Raw genomic sequence first — 17,201 nt, forward strand, 5'->3', positions numbered from 1 at the left:
TATCAAGGTTCATTGACTTGGGGAGTGAGTGAACTTCTCAGTTTCAGAATTTCATGACAATTCTACACTTTATCCATTCACTTCTCTACTCACTTGGTTTGTTTTCCCTGGGTTATGGCATCTAAGCCCAAGCTTAGAGTTCCAGAGGTGCCTATCCAACTGCCTATGGGACGTTCTACCTGTGACCCAGATATCTCAAACTGAAAATGCCCACAGCTTACTCAGTGGCCTGACAGCCATCCCATGACCATAAGTTAGTGGTTGCCTAGGGATCACCCCGGACTCCTTCCTCTTTCTCACCATACAGTCCAGTCACCATCCCACAAATGATGTCCATCCTGTATCCCATCACCTTCTCCTGTTGCCATTCTCCCTGCCACTGCCTGTCGGGCCTTTCCACCTCTCTCCAGACTGTGGCCCAGGCCCCACCAGGCTCCCTGTTTGCTGTCTGCTCTCCTCCCATGCACTCTCTGTGCTGTTCCCACAGGGGTCTTGCTGAAATACCACCCCGATCTCACTTCTTCACTTAAAATTCATCAGTAGCCCTGTTCAGTTTTAAAGTTTTGCCATTTTCTTCAGAATCTAGAAAAACCCCCCAAATTCAATTCAGCAAAGTCCAAACCCCCAAAGAAATCTGCAATCTGATCACAGCGAATCTTTTGAGAAACCAGAAGTCCTACGCCAGAAATCAGGAGCTTTTGCAAAGTGACCTCTGCCTCATACCTTTTGCTCTGTCCTTTCTTGGAGCAGGTGCTCTCAGTTCCAAGTTCACAGCCCTCTGCCCAGCCCCCCAACCCCCAGCCATCTCCCCTCCTATCCTCCCTTTGCTGTTCAATACTCAGGACACCACGAAGGGCTTCGGGACATTGACTGGTAAATCTGAATCACTGGCTGTATTCTAATCATACCTACCTGAGGAGGTCACATCCCTTGCTGGTGAATCCCACTGGTAATGAACCATTACCGTCAGATCAATCTTCCCAAGTAGCTAGTTGCCGCTCATGGTACCAGTGGTCGTTAATCTAGTTGTGGGAAATCCTCTAGCATGGTTCTGCCAGTGCACAGAATCTTCTCGCCAGTTCACGTTCATATTTATTTAACGATTACCTTCTTTAATAGCACAAAATCCGGGAAAGCTCCAGGGCATGGAGTGACTACAACACACTGAGCTAAGCCCACATTTGCGCTGCCTCTCGTGACTCCCCTGCCACTCTATTAAAGCGGCATCAGCGCCCTGAGTTTACAGCGGAGGAGACCGAGGCCGAGCCTGGGGAGGAAGTGGGAACTGCAGCTGGAAAGGCCACGCCTGTGCCCTCAACAACCTGTGGCTGCTCCTGTTCTGCACTTGGCCAAACCTTCCCCAGGAGCCAGGACTGAGGTCGTAACTTCTGTAGGTTAACACCAATGATACAACCCCTACTGTAACAGAGAAGAACAAACCTGACTCCATATTGGATCTAGTCCTTTAGCTCTAACCTCTGTGCCCTGTTGCCTGTGCTTAGTCTTGCTGGTTCTGTGCCTTTATAAAAGAATGTTGTCTATAGCCTGAAATATACATGGTAGCCCATTCTCAAAGCTCTGCCTCCCAGGCTTGACCTTTAAAGGTATAACACTTGTCACACACATAGACGTAAAAAGTTGCAGAACAGAGAATGATGTTTGTCTTGTTGGAGGTTTCCAGCAACATCGTGACCAGACCTACGTGGACAGCTGCAAGAACAAAAGATTATCACATCCCCTCTGTCTGGCCGGCTCCAAGAAGTTTGCAGCAACCAGTCATACTCTGTCCCCTTTTAGTATAAAAGAAGTCTGAATTCTAATTCAGGTAACATGGCTTTTTGCGACACCAGTCCACCATCGTCTGAGTCTGCTGGCTTTCCGAATAAAGTCACTGTTCCTTGTCCCAACACTTGGTGTCTCAATCTATTGGGCTGTTGTGGTGAGCTTGGACTCCATAACACTACTATTTATATAATAGGTTTTTTGCTTGCAAATCGATTGTTCACTGCCAACTACTTCCAAGAAAGACAGAACTAGGGCTACTCTGCTATTTCTGCTGCAGATCCTCCAGCTAAAGGAGGAGTGGAATCCATAAGCCCTGGCAATGAAGCCCTGTGGACAAGGCATGACACAGACCAGAGGGCAAGGCACGGCCCTGGAACTAAGCATCCAAATATGCCTCCTTCCTGACAAAATGCAGGAAAATGGCCTCCCCAACCCTGCAGAGTTTCAGAGTTAGGCTCTCCCATCTGCCCGCTGGTTCCTGGGGCTGGTAGAAAGGTGCCAATACCCTTTCCTACTCCCGCAGGAAAATAGAAAGCCACACCCTCTCCAACTGCCTCCCTCCAGCTCCCACCCTGGAGGCTCAGCCCCAAGGCTTGTCTCTCTTCTGCCCACCACCCACTGGGCCACTAACCGGTGCACATCAGGTATGATCCCCCAAAACGTGAGGACAGCTCAGCCTCCGATAATTGATAGTTAACTGTGGCTTCCTCTCAACCATGAACTTTTCTTCTCTATACCTTCTTTCCTGCTCCCATCACCAAGATTACGGCTGGTTAGTTATGATTAACTGGGAAGGCTGTTCCGGTGTTGCAGTTATTGCTCTGAACATTTTCAGAACTCGTTAGGAACTGTCTTCAGTGCCAATTTATGAGAAGAACAAGCAAACCAGTATGATTATTTCAGGATCAAAATCTAACAGTGACTATAAACAACACAGCTCTTGGGATGACCAAGTTCCAATAAACATTTGCTCTGAATGATTTTTTGCTTTCTCAACAAATTCTCAACTAATTCATCCTCAAAAGAGAAAATCTTGTTACTACAGAACACATTCTATAGATTCAGAGACTAGTTCCAGGGATGTTTAGCTCTGAGTGCAGGCTCTGGACTAGGACTGTATGGTCTGGGTTCAAACCCAGCTGTGCCACTTACCACCTGTGAGATCTTGTGCAAGTTCTTTAACCTCCCTGTGCCTCAGTTTCCTCATCTGTAAGATGGGGAGAATACTACCACCTGCTTCATGGAATTTACAACATATGTCAAATTGCTTAGCACCATAGTCAGCACAAAGTAAGTGCTCCACAAATGTGGTTCCTGCTATCACCACTGCCGCTACTACTCACCTCCTAGAGAGTGAAGGAAAAATAGAGAGCATTCTCCCAGGACAACACAGAGAGGCTGCAGTTAGAAAGAGGACACACTTCCCTGAGTGAGCATGGCGCCTAAAAGCCACACAGGAAAAGACTAACAGATTGCACACTATAACAATATGTTTTATGCATATATCAAGAGATGCCATAAAGTAAGTTAAAGATAGTTAAAATATAGGGAGAAAATGTTTGTAACATAGTTGTCCAAAAGTTAATATCTATAATGTATTAAAAATACTACATTCTCTCTACTTTTGTATCTGAAAATTTCCACATTAAAAACTGAATGGCTGTACACCAATTAAAATGCTTAAACCTTTCAGGAGACAAATGAGCCAAGGATATAAACAGACTATACTCAGAAAAGGAAATGTCCACAGCCAATGAAGCAGCTACAGATGAATAACCTCTGTAGTAATAGAAAAATGCAAATTAAAATGCTGAAGCACCACATTTTACTTTTCAGCATTATAAAACTTCTGAAAAATTCTTAACATCCAGTGCTGGTGATGGTGTGGGAAAATGGCCAATCATATGCTTATGGTAGAACAGCCAGTTGATAATGGCCTTTTAGAGAGCAATATGGTTGACACCAATATGTAATACAATATTATAAAATGTAAGTGTCCCATGATCTAGGGGATTTCACTTCTAAGAATCTCTCCTGAAAGAATGTTAATGTATGTGCACAAACGTGTGTGTGTGTGCGCGCATGTGTGTGCGTTCATTACAGAAAGTTTGGTATTAGGAAAAAAACTGGAATCAAGCCATAGCAAAATGAATGAAGGCACTACGGTATTATGGTATATCCTTACAATGGAACACTAAGTAATAATTTTTAATGTATTGTAGTAATTTTTTAAATGTACTGACAAAAAACTAGAACTAATAATATAGAAGAATGGCAACACGCATTTGATAATTGCTTACTAATTGCCAAGTACCCAGTATATCTGTTTTATTTCTACAGAATCACAGGGGGAAAAAAAGGGTAGTTTAATAAAATGGTGAAGGACAGAGACTCTGGATCCAGACCACCTGAACTCTAAAAGCAACTCCACATAGATTAGCTGTGGGACTCTGGACAAGTTACTTCAATGTTCTGTGCCTCAGTTTTTCCTCCTGTCTCGTAGAGATAATAATAGTACGTATACCTCATAGGGTAACAGTGAAAAGCGTAGTACACTAAAGTTCTTAGCATAATGCCTGGCAGATACTTACGCGCTCAGTACATTATTTGAAAACATAAAAGAGCTGCTCTTTATTCTGTTCTCACTCTGTGCCAGGGGCCATGTCTAAATGGGTACAGGGCTAGTAGTGGCAGAGCCAGGCACCTCCATTCTACGTCCTGTACAGCAGTGATTCCAAATTCCACGCTGGTGAGAATGTGTGCAGACTGAGTTTCTGCTGCTGGTGTCCACAGTCTGTCCCCACACCACACCCTGCCAGGCTCCTCGCTGCAGCATGGGTGGGCTAGCTACCCCCCGTCAGTACCCGTGGCCTGTAGCCCACATGGGCATGGTCCCTCCTGGTCTCCCCTTCTCCAGGACCAAGGGGGCCAGGCCACAACCTCTCTGTGCTGCTGGAGGGTCAGGCATGTCTGTAGGTCAAGCTACTGCATCCAGTCCTTCCCAACTGCAAGCTCCAGGCTTGGCCACAACCCTTGACTCCTGGTCAGTCTGTCTACTTCCTGATCACTTTCAATGTATTAGAATGAGTAGTTTTGTCCAACAAATATTAAGCCTTTTTTCCTTATTTTTACCCCTAATCTAACCTCCATGGATGAAATCGCAATTCTTGAATTTAACTTTTTCACTTCTGGACCCTCAGCTGATGACACCATCAGTCGAGAGGAGGGCATCCACTTCTCCTCCTCAAGCTGAGTTCTCAACTCCACCTAAACACCTGTGAACACTGCGTGGACAGAGGTGGCTCTAGTGAGCTTGTCCCCTGTGTTCCTCTTCCTCCAACCAGGTTCCAGAGCCTGGCTGCAGAAGACCACACCTTCTGTCATATCATCATTTTTCTGTCTTGCCATTTTGTTGTATGCTGGTGTCACATTCCACTACGTCAGTATTTCTGGAATGTGACAGGTGTGAAGCTGATTAGAATTGGTTACGCTGGGCATTTCAGCTACTGAGAAAATCATGAGATTTAGTCAAACTTTTGGTTCTCGAAGAGGGCTTAGCATATTCCCTGAGAATGTGAAGTAGAAAACTTTGCTAAATGGAGTTAAAACCCAACCAGAACAAAACAAAAAAGGGACTCTACTGTACTATCTATACAGTAGCCCCCAAATTGAAGAATTATATTCTCTGGAAAAAAAAGTCAGTTTTGACCCACGCACATGAGCATTTAAGATAGGTCCACAAAGTTCAAGAAAGCTACCCTGCTTCCAACAGTCGAAAGACTCCCTGCCTCAGCATCGTCCCCAGGAGGTGAAAACCACAACCAATTACGTGCCTTCCCCTAAGGCAGGGTTGACATTTTAGAACAGATAATTCTTCATTGCGGGAGGCTGTCCTTGCACTGTAGAATGTTTAGCAGCGTCCCTAGACTCACCCACCGATGCCAACAGCACTCCCCACCACAGCTATGATAACTCAAAAAGTGCCAAGGCATTGCTCAGTGTCCCCTAGGGACAAAATCACTTCCGGTTGAAGACCACTGCCTTTCGGGGCCACTGAGACTGGTCCCAGCCTGCCTCTACATCCCTGAGCAGCACATCCTTTTCTGGGCTCATTGCCACACGCCCTCCCCCTCACTGGCTCTGTATGTCCCCCTAGTCTGACTCTTCTCCACCCTCTCCAACCCCCTCAGCCTCCCACTGGGAACGCATGAGCAGCCATCAGCAAACAGCCTCCACACCTTCATGGAATATTCCTTGCTCTAACTCTGGACTTAAGGATGCTGTTCCCTAACAGACTTCTCATATGGCGTGACGGGTTCTTCTCTCTTACCCACATACTCCTCTTTGCCAACTCCAAACCACTTCCCCTGCAACTTCCCTCAAGAAACGCAGCCCCTTAACATATGGGTTGGCAAGCCTGTGGGCCAAATGTGGCCCACCACCTGCTTTGGTACAGTCTGTCAGCTAAGAATGATTTTCACATTTTTTTTAATGGTTGGGGGAAAAAATCTAAAGAATATTTCATGACATGTAAAACTCAAATCTCAGTGTCCATAAATAAAGTCTCAGTGGAAGGCAGCCACACTCATTCTCTAGCCTGTTTTCCATGGCTGCAAAAGCAGCCACAGTTGCAACAAAGACTGTCTGGGCTGCAAAGCTTAACATATTTATTACCTGGCCCTTGACAGAGACTATTTCCAACCCCTGACTTTGAGGAATGTGGGAGTCGTCTGTACCATCTACTTCCCAGCTGTTGTCACCATCCACTACCCGCCAGGTCACTCTTCCGTGTGTGTTAAAATATACATATGACTGAAAGCTGGATGGCACAACTGCTGACATGAACGACTAAATGAAGTTCAGAATTACCTCTACGGGTTAGAATGTTGTGTGGAACTCAACAGGATGAAATTAAACTTTATATATTATATTAAGTCCCATGCCAAGTTCATTGTCAGAAAGATGGATATACAGAGCAGGAAGAAGACCCAGTGTGTGTTGACAGAGGTAAGAACCAGGATGAATAGGGAAACATTATAGGGAAATTCTATCCATATAGTGAAAGGCTAAGCACCAACAGAGCTACCACATCATAGAGCAAATTTAGACCAGGTGACTTTACTAACAAGCCAAGAAGTCCAAGGATAGGATGGGGTGCCTCAGGGAGGAGAATGTCCGAGGCTGAGTACACGGAAAGGGCTTCTGGTCTGGGCTTGACAACCCTGAAGACTTTTTAGTCCTAACAGTATATACTCTTACAATTTAAAGCAGAGACACTGGCTCTATTGATGATTAGATGCTAAAAATAACTTTCTTGGTAAAACAATGAAAGCACCAACATTTTTCTTCCAATCAGATCTGTAAATTTAATCGCAAAGGTGAAACTCACTATGGCACACATAGTCACAAGAGGTACTTTTAGGTGGCGGATGACCAATAAACTCACACCTTATTTGGTAAATGCTCACTGTGGACTTCTATTTCTTCAGAAGAGCAATGTGAGTTTTGAGGCTTACTCATCCTTATTAAAGCACACAGCCTAGCCGGCCTAAGTCTGTAAGAAGACTGGGGGATTTTCTCCTGTTCGACTCTCCCTGATTTTTATATTAACCTGAATAAAAATACACATACATGGTATGCAAACAAATTCCCTGTCTACAAAGTCAGAAGTACAAATCTCACTCAATGACTATGTTTAGGAACGGGAGGGTGGCAAGTGGTTCTATACGATTCGGACATTGAGCGGCAAAGGCCAAAGACTCAGGTTTAACCCAGGGCTTAGCTCCCGAGTCCTGAGATTCGTCACAAGGCACCAAGCCCCTGACTGTTTTCTCATCTGTAATGTGAGGGTAATGATGCTTGTCCCGCCTGGATCCTACAGAGGACCATCATGAGAATCCAATTCAAGTGACAGAGAAGAACCACCTGAGTGGAGAGCACCAGATACAGTTTAGGACAACATGAATCTCTAACCTGTAACATAGCTCTACCTTCTTTTCAGAAGTACTGGCATTAGTTGGGACACAGAGTAATACAATTCAGCCTAAAATTCTTCATATGTGACGTAGGCAGGCATGTTGCTACAAGTTAGCGGTAAGCAGGGCCGGAACGTTCGCATAGATGAAGAGTAATCTAGGTCAGGCATGCGTCTGTGTCTTTCAAGGTCTACGGGGAATAGAGCACAATTTTGAGGCACAGATGCTGAGCAGGTGACTACGCTATGCATGCAGGGATTGCTTCCCAATTTGCTTATCGTCACACTTTCCCTCTATCCTACTCCCACTTCTGCCAAAATTACGGTGTCATCTTGGGGCCACAGGGCAAAATCCCTCCAACAGGCTTCATGGATGAAGCCACTTCATAATCATCAATCTGAAAACCTTTACCTTTCTTGGTAAGCTGGAAAGTGTAGTTTTCTTAAACAAATGCTATGAAATTTACATTAAAGTAATAATTTCATTAAAATGAAAAATCAGTCCTATTTGAACACACCGAGGCAGGAACATTCAGAGGAGCATCTGTGGCCTCCTGTTCCAGATCCCACCAAGCCCAGAGGCTCAAAACTGTGCCCAGGAAGGTCCACTCCACTGCTGTTACCTTTGCCAACGTATCACAAGGTGTGGTCACCTGAACTCACAACACAGGGACCTTTGAAAAGTGTAAAAACAAGAAACAGAACAGAAACAAACATGACACAAGTCAGACAGAGAAAAAGAACACCAAATGCTGCTAACAAGGCCTCCCAACTCCTACCTTCAGCCTCTTTGGTGGTTTTAAACCGATTTTTCAGCCCACTGTGTACACTTTCCTTAACTCTCTCCATGTTAATTTCTCAAGCTATTAGCCAGAGGCAGCACTACAGAGAGCTTCCAGGGCCCTCTGAGCACTGCCTGAGTTTCTTGAAGATCTTAGATGACAAAGTACAATGTTCATAGTAGAGGTTCTCATTCCTCAGTCCGTTCAGACGTTTTGGTCTTCTTTTCACTAAAATAGAGATTGCTATACACAGACTCTTAGAGACAGAAAAACCTGTAGATGGAGGGCTAGGTGATGGAGAAGGGTGTCAACATGGACCATGCCTTGCACATCACTCGCAGACCGATGTCCTCCTTCTCCTTCTGTAATAGGGGGCACCCAAAGGCCTGGACCGGTTCATGTTCCAGTGATCCCATGAGTACCAGACTGCTCAAGTCACTTCTTGGTAGTGGTGGGGATGGGGTGGGTGTCCCCTTAGGGATAGAGCGGAAGGGACATATGTGGATAGTGACAGACCTCACTATCTTAAGGTCACACCACTTATTCTGAGTTATATTCTTCTACACCAAGCAGCCTCCTGACCTACACCTGGCTCCCAGGTGGATCTCCATGATGGGGGGAAAATGCTTCAGTCAAGTGATGTGAGCAGGGTTTCCACCAGCAGCAGGAAGAGGTGCACTGGCAACCAGTGTATCTGTCAGCCTCAGTGGAGTTGGCTGGCATGGACTGGTCCACAGAGTCCCACCATCCTAGTGAACTGAGAGCATCCATTTGGGAAGATATAACTGGACCCAGGCCCCAGAGCAGCATGGCCATCCTTCTGCTGCACCTCTGTTTTATGGAACCACTTCTGAGCTCCTATAGATTTTGTCAAATTTTATATTTTGGACATACATAATTTCTCATGGGATTGTCAGTCTATTTCCTTTTATGTCCTTGTCTTCATTCTTACCTTCTCCCTGCCCAGATGGGAGGTTCACAGGAATGGAGATCATACCTTTTCTATTTATATGTCTTCACGGTTTCAAAGAGTCCTGGCGTATAACAGACACTTAATAAAAAAGTATGCTGCATGACTGACTGAATGAATGATGGCATCAGTATTTACTGAAGTTATATGAAAGCACATATTTGTTCTATTTAACTCAACCTCAACCATGTATTATCATGAGTACCTCAGACTCTATCGATCTCGCATTCGTGTGGTGGCATACCATTTATTTCTAGGCCACAGTTTTGTGTTTTGGATTCTTTTCTAGTTGATAAAGCACAGCATTTCTACACGGATATTAACTGAGATGCTAAATAATATGAAAACACAAGTGGGTGAAGATGAGTTCACGGCGTTAGTAAGACCAAGTCTACGCATGTCACCAGGGCCACCTCGCCCCTGGGAAGTTCCGGGGGAATTAGGGGTGATGGTTTAATGGTAGAGAAGAGGCAGGGAGCAGGAGAGGCGGGGATGGTCCAGGGCACCGGTGGGGTTGTGGCCTCCCTCCCTCTTTCCGGCATCCTTGCGCCCCTCTCCGCGGCTGGGTTAATACTTACTTTTCACGGAGATCTCGCACTTGACTGGCCTTGAGGTCGGGAGCCGATGGGGAGCAGGGGCTGGACGGAGGCGACAGAGGACTCTTGATGTTCTGCACCGAGTGCCTGCGGCTCCGCCTGCGGTCCAGGCCCTGGTGCTCGCTGCCCGTGCCGGAACACACACTGGCCCTCCTCCGGTCCCGGCACCCGCTGGGGGGTGGTTCAGCCGTCTCGTCGCCATCCTCGAGCCTGAGTGCCACCTGGAAAAGCAGAGAGCGCCCAGCGCGAGCTCAGACCTGACAGCCTTTCACAGTCGCACCCCAATGAGCACTCTACGCCGTCTCTTCCCATCCTGTGGCTGCGGCTTCTGCACAAGGTCATCACAACCACACGCATCCTAAAGCGCCACCTGCAAACCAAAAGATGCTCGCCACTGTGTGATTTTCCCAAACGGATACAAAAAGGTCAACTGATGTCACGAGAAGACCTGAGAAATATTTTGTAATTAGATGGGCTCTTCACTCTGCGGCCCAGCACTGCCCTTTCCGAGGTCCTCTCTCGTGCGCGCCCCCCGCCCTGCCCCCACCGCCTTTGCTCTTCCCTGGTCCAGGAGGCGGAGTCTCTCCTGACGCCCAGCGGCAGCCGGAAGCCCTGGAGCTCCTGACAGTTTCGGAGCTCGCCTTCCCAGCTAGGCTGTTCAGAAGAGCACAGCAAGGAGAAAGGCGAGAGCCACAAACTAGGTGAGCCGAACGGCCTCACCTGCAGGTCTTTTGAGAGGCCTGACTTTAGATCCCCGCGCACCGCGGCTCTCGGGGAACCCTCTGCAGCCTGGTCTCAGGAGCCTGCTTGTACTTGCGGTCGCAAAAATATAGACCAGAAATACACTGGACCTCTGGAATTCCGTTTTTTTAAAAAGTTTCCTCTTAAAAGCACTTACACTAGGAGCCCCCTCCTAGTTGGGTGGTACCGTGTCCAAAGGTCCAGCTCGGCCCTCTCCTAATCTGCTCTATCCTGGACCCTACTCCATGGCTCTCTCAGCTCACATTAACACCCACCATCTCTATGCATACGCTCCTCTTTATCGGAGCTCACTCTTCTCAACCATGGGTTACACCTATCTGTATCTCCAGCTTCTTTAATTATTTTTATACCTACCTTCTCAAAAACTACACGGTCAGACGAGCACAAGTTATCGTTGACTAGACCTCTGTGTGGCTGCCTGTGCCACTAGTGGACCAAGGGTGACCTGCAGCAAACTGCTTGCCTGAGAACCTCTCTCTCGGCAAATGAGGCTAAGAGGATTGCATTTTCAGGTTTTTGGTAAGAAAACTTATCTAACATATATAAAGCAGCTAGGGTAGGGCTTTCCCTGTGGCTAGTACTCAATTAATATGACCATTCTTCCCCAACATAGGCCCTCGGATGAAGGGGCCTAGGATGCCCACAAATTCCTCCATCACACAGAACTGGCAGGTCAGGCCACCTCGCACACCAGGTGGGCCAGGCCAAAGCAAGTCCAGCAGTCTCTCTGATTTGGCACCCAAGGACCCACATGGTCCCCCGACCCCAAAGGTGCATATTTTCCAGCCTTGTGTGTGCTCTTGGTCACAGTTCACAACGTGGTCCTGACAAGTGAGAGAATGGAGAAGTAATATAAAGACCCAGATGGCTAACCATGCTGTTTGGCTTTGACATCAATCACCTGTCTACATAAAACCTGGCTACTGCAAAATCAGTGGTCTCCTCTGTCCAAAGCATTGATGCCAACTGTGTTCACATAGCAAGGTGAGCCTGGCTTAGTCAGGGCCAGACTGGCCACTCTCATCCTGTTCACGAGGATGGACACCTGAGATGCACGGCCTGTTTCTCAGGAGTGCAGCCTCCCTTGATCTGCTCCATCTCCAGTTTCCTCCAGTTCTAGCTTTTGGGTGAGACTGATTTAGTGAAAACTCTTCTACCTACATGCCAGATACGTACTATAACAAACTCCCAGATAGATGAAGACAATTTAATAATATTTTGACTATTCTGTTCCCTTAGAATTTACAAGTCAGACATAATTTGGGGAGGTTTGAGGTAAGAATTGATAAGAGTTCAGAAAAAGCTCTATTGTTACAAAATCTCACTGGAAAGTCTATTTCCTGGGGGAGGGGGGTGCAGCGCAGGGGGGTCTGTGGTATAACTGCAAGAACTAAGAAAGAAGTTATGTATTTGGTTAACCACTTTTATCATCTCAACTTTAGCACTTTAAATGGCATTCTCTGGGGAAAGTTTGAGAATGATTATACACCTAACCAAGGAGAGTATTTTAAAATATTACTAGCCAATTATTTTTTCTTCATTTTTAGATGTACAAATTCTAGACCATTTGAACTTATTCTGACCTGAAGTATTGATTCTGCTTCTAATTAAGCACACATTTGGAATGATAAGATTAGGGGATAAAGTAGAGTTCAGATATTTCTAATTCCTTGCCTAACCTCAGAGATGCAAGGATCAAATAGCATTCCACTCACAGTGCCTTTCAGAGAAGTACACAGAGTGTGCAGAAAGTGAAATCTACTTTAACTGCCTTTTGTCAAGGAAGATGGAGACAATCAGAAAGTTTACATGAAAAGTCTTGAAAGATTATCAAAATGACACCATAAAAGGGAATTCAATGAGGGCTGTCTAAAGTTCAGATCCTCAGCAAAACATCCATCCCCTTAAACAAAGAAAAGGGTGCATGGGGGCGGAGGGTAACTGGGGCTCAGAATCCCAGGAGATCCAATGGCAGTCTCGAGCTTGGCAGTCAGGAATGCTGTAACACGAAATTTGGGGCTGGTCTTCACTCCTGGTTTTGTTTTTACAAGAAGAATTTTAGAATCACCAGTGTCCACTGATGATAGGAAGAGAGACGCACTTTCTTCAGATACTAGGGAGCACTATGGATTAGAGTCAAGTCCACTAAGGGCTGGAAAACACCTGGAGAGAACAGCACTTATCAAGAGACTTATTCAGAATCTGTGGTGTCAGATCTAATTAACTACAAGTTCAGTGTCCTCCATGGGACCCAAGGTGAGATCAACTATGTCCTGAACAATCTCTAATCTCACCCAAATGATGGAGTGTTTTGTTTGCTGGACCCCTCGTCAGATACCTTCTGACACTTTTAGTCAAATGTAGAACATGGGCTTCCCTGGTGGCGCAGTGGTTGAGAGTCCGCCTGCCGATGCAGGGGACACGGGTTCGTGCCCCGGCCCGGGAGGATCCCACATGCCGCGGAGCGGCTAGGCCCGTGAGCCATGGCCGCTGAGCCTGCACGTCTGGAGTCTGTGCTCTGCAACGGGAGAGGCCACAGCAGTGAGAGGCCCACATACCGCAAAAAAAAAAGTAGAACACTGTCTGTAAAACCAGGATGAGGAGCAAGCAGGTTCCTCCTCCAGCACTGATTGCTTGCACATCCCACCCCATCTTATCAAGAAAGCAGTGAGGAGCGGACTACGGTGGCATCTGTGACAACTTCGACCAGTCTTTGAGGCCACTGAATGACCTAAACATTCTTTTTAAATTTTTGTGGAAATTTTCAAACATATACAAAGACTTTTGTGCTCATCACCTATGACAGTTCAACAACTATCGACCCTGGCCAATCTTGCCTCATTTACTCCCTGCCACCAACCCCACAGCCAGATTTTTTTTTTTTTTTTTTTTTTTTTTTTGCGGTACGCGGCCCTCTCACTGTTGTGGCCTGTCTCCCGTTGCGGAGCACAGGCTCCCGACGCGCAGGCTCAGCGGCCATGGCTCACGGGCCCAGCCGCTCCACGGCATGTGGGATCCTCCCGGACCGGGGCACGAACCCGCGTCCCCTGCATCGGCAGGCGGACTCTCAACCACTGCACCACCAGGGAAGCCCAGCCAGATTTTTTGGAGATAAATCCCAGATCATATAATTTCACCCATTAATATTTCAGTATATATCCCTAGAAGATAAGGATTTCTAAAACCCATAACCACATACCACTGTCCTGCTTAAAATAATTTCTTAGTATCATCAAACATTGAACAATCTGACCATTCTTAATGGAGGTCAAAATCTATTAACATTTCTTTGAGTTTACGTTGTTATACTACTACTAACCTCCATGACAGGCAGCCATCTTTACACAGCAGATGTTATCATTTTCCAAATTGCTATCCCACATTTTCTTTTTAATTCATACCTATACATCTTGATTCAGCTTTTAGGTGAAGTGGATGCCAGTGCTAGTACCATTTCAAAAAGAAACTATGCTGATGACAGGTTGTGGCAGATGATTATAGCACTAGGTTCCCAGGGAATCATGCCTCTCTGTTTCCTTATCCTTGTGTAGCCCTCTCCTACAATGAGTCAACAATTTTCCATGTGACTTGCTTTGGCCAATGGAACATCAGAAGACATAGATGCCTCAAAAGTGTTTGCACTTTGAGACTTGTCCTTCTGAAATGCTGCTACATGTGAAGAAGTTCGGGCTAGTCCGCTGAAGACATATGGCCCAGCCAACAGCAGCACCAAATGCCAAACCAGGTGAATGAGACCATCTTAGACCATTCAGCCCCAGTCAAGCCATCAGATAACTGTAGCTCCCTGAGAATCTTTCAGGTGAACCAGGCCCAAATCTCTGACCCACAGAATCATGAGCAATAATTGCTGTTTTAAGACCACTCTTTTTGGCATATTTGTTATACAGCAAGAGATAACTGATACACATTTTAAAAATCACCTATGATAAAGGAAGAATTTTAAGAGAATGGATCTATAAGTTATATATTCCTGACAGTAACAGTCACCCCCTCACCCCCAAAGTCTTCATCCCTAAGATGCCTTTGCCATTACTAGGACCACATTTTCAGAATCAAAAGCTAGAACACAATCTGACAAAAGACTTTTTATTTTGACTCGTGAATTTATGTATTTGAAAAATCATTCAAAGCTATAAAAATTCAAATGAATTTAATTAAACATGGATTAAATCACCTTTCTAAAATGGAATTAAATTACATGGAATTGGGCATTCCCCAGAAAGTCCAGGACATATGGTCACCAGACATCCTCCACTATTAAGAAGAATTCTAGAAACCCAACCAAGGTCTCTACAATGGCTTGAAAACATTCATAGTCTATTGTGAGGAAAATATTGGCACTGCTTATAGGCCTCCTTGCTGCCCTTGCATATAATGAACTTAGTTGTCCTGTGGCACTAAATATTTTTAAAACTGCATTAATTTTCAGAAAGGAATAAAAATCCTGACTCTACCTGGTACTCCAAGCATTCAGTAATCACCTTGAGTGATTACTCAAAGCATCTCCCCTTTAAGGTAGCTGATTTCTGATTAAATCATGCCCTTCCTTCAACCCAGCATCTGTTAATAAAATGTGTGATATTTAAAAGAGACCTTCATTCAAGTGCCCACTGAACTTCTACTCTGGGCAGGTGCGCTGCTAGGCGAAGGGGTTAGAGAGGAATGAGACAGATGACAAAGGCAAACAGATAGACAAGTGCGACCTGAGGACTGTTCAGTCTGAGGTGTGGACACAGACAAGTGCTCCTTCCTGGGTTATAAACAAAGTGCAGGCGACAAGTAGCAGGAACTCCTTTTACCTTGTCAGGGAGGCCTTGCGGACGAGGGGATATCTGAGATGACTCCTACAGGAGGAGGAGGAGTTTGCCAACCTGAGAATGGGAAGGAAGAGCACTCCAGGCAAAGCAAGGAGAATGGATAAAGGGAAGCTCCCTGATGACCTGCCTTTCACGTTCAAGAAACAGAAGAAGTTGAGTGTGGCTGAAACTTCAGAGACATCTTAGGAATGACCCGAGACAGGCCACAGAAGCACGAAGGCCACAGACGGTGTTAGCTCTCGTACCAACTCAAAGAGTTTGGGCTTCATCCCACGGGCTGTGAAAAAGGTTTTAAGGTTTTTCATTCATTCTTCACTCCTGTTTATTTTCTTCAATAGAGGAATGGCGTAGTCAGATCTGACTTCCAGGAGGATCCCTTGTTTTCAGTTGCAGGGAGTTAGGAAGAGGGAATAAGCAGAGAAGCCTCCAGGGGATGCCACTTTGCAGGTGCCAACCTCTCCAGGCCCTGCCCGTCATCACACTTCCTTTCAACCCTTCACACCTGCCAAACCTGAGCTCCTCCACTACTCTCCCCTCTGTCACTGTCCTTCTTTAGGCCACCACCTCAGATGGGCCTTCCTCCCCCTGCCTCAGTGTCTCACCTCTACCTCATCCTGTCTCTTTTCTTCATAGACACGCCAGCAATCTTGGATCCTCAGCTTACTCACGTACTTTGATCACTGTCTGCACCCCATGAGAATGTGTATCCCCTCAGGACACTGGCCTTGTCTGTCTAGTTTGCTGCTGTGTCCTGGGGCCTAGAATAATGCCTGGCACATAGTACGTGCTCAGTAAAGTTCTATTGGATGAATGGATTCATAGAGGAACAAAAGAATGAGAAGATATTGCAATAATCCAGGCAAGAAATGATGAGGGCCTGAGCTAGGGGAATGGAGAAGAAATCACAGTCTTCAGCAATCAGACTGTCGAGCATGGGGACAGAGGAGAGAGGAGGGAGTCCAGGACAGCTCGGGGTTTGTAACTTGGGAGACTCTGATCTTTGTAGAGATGGAGAAATGAACAGATTGTGCAGGATTTTTGTTTTTGTCATGGGAGAAAAATAAAAGTTTTCGTTAGGGCTGGATACATGTCACGTGCAGCCTCCAGGTGGCTGTGACTGACATAATCTGAGCTCCGCTGGCATGTTCCATGTCCCTTCTTGTGCCATCACATTTAGCTGCTGGGGGAACCAGCCACCTGCTTGTCTTAGACCACAGAATGAAAGTTGCTTGGGGCAGGGACAGATCTTCTAGCTCTGTATTTTCAGCCCTAGCAGAGTATGTGACATACCCTCAATGAATGAATGAACGTAATACAAAAAGACAAGCAGGCAGAGGGTCAGGCAGCCAGGAGTCTTGGCAGGAAGCTCAGGGTCAAGGTATCAGCCACCAGCCTCCAAAGCTGCTGAATTCACTGGGTGAATCATAGTGCAGGCTGCATGTACTGAGAGAGGAGGAGGTCTGCTAAGGAAACCCCAACACTGAAAGGGAAGAG

At 46.1% G+C, this 17,201-nt stretch overlaps 1 protein-coding gene across 1 annotated transcript in view; it reads right to left on the reverse strand.

The window, feature by feature from the left end:
- Positions 1-17,201, reverse strand: part of FHOD3 (formin homology 2 domain containing 3) — a 505,940-nt gene that overhangs the window by 163,870 nt on the left and 324,869 nt on the right. The window contains exon 12 of the mRNA XM_049697949.1: positions 10,090-10,328. Coding sequence (XP_049553906.1) covers positions 10,090-10,328 — 239 coding nt within the window. The remainder of the gene's footprint in view (positions 1-10,089; positions 10,329-17,201) is intronic.

The sequence above is a fragment of the Orcinus orca genome, chromosome 15 (assembly GCF_937001465.1).
Source record: "Orcinus orca chromosome 15, mOrcOrc1.1, whole genome shotgun sequence".
NCBI classification, from domain to species: domain Eukaryota; kingdom Metazoa; phylum Chordata; class Mammalia; order Artiodactyla; family Delphinidae; genus Orcinus; species Orcinus orca.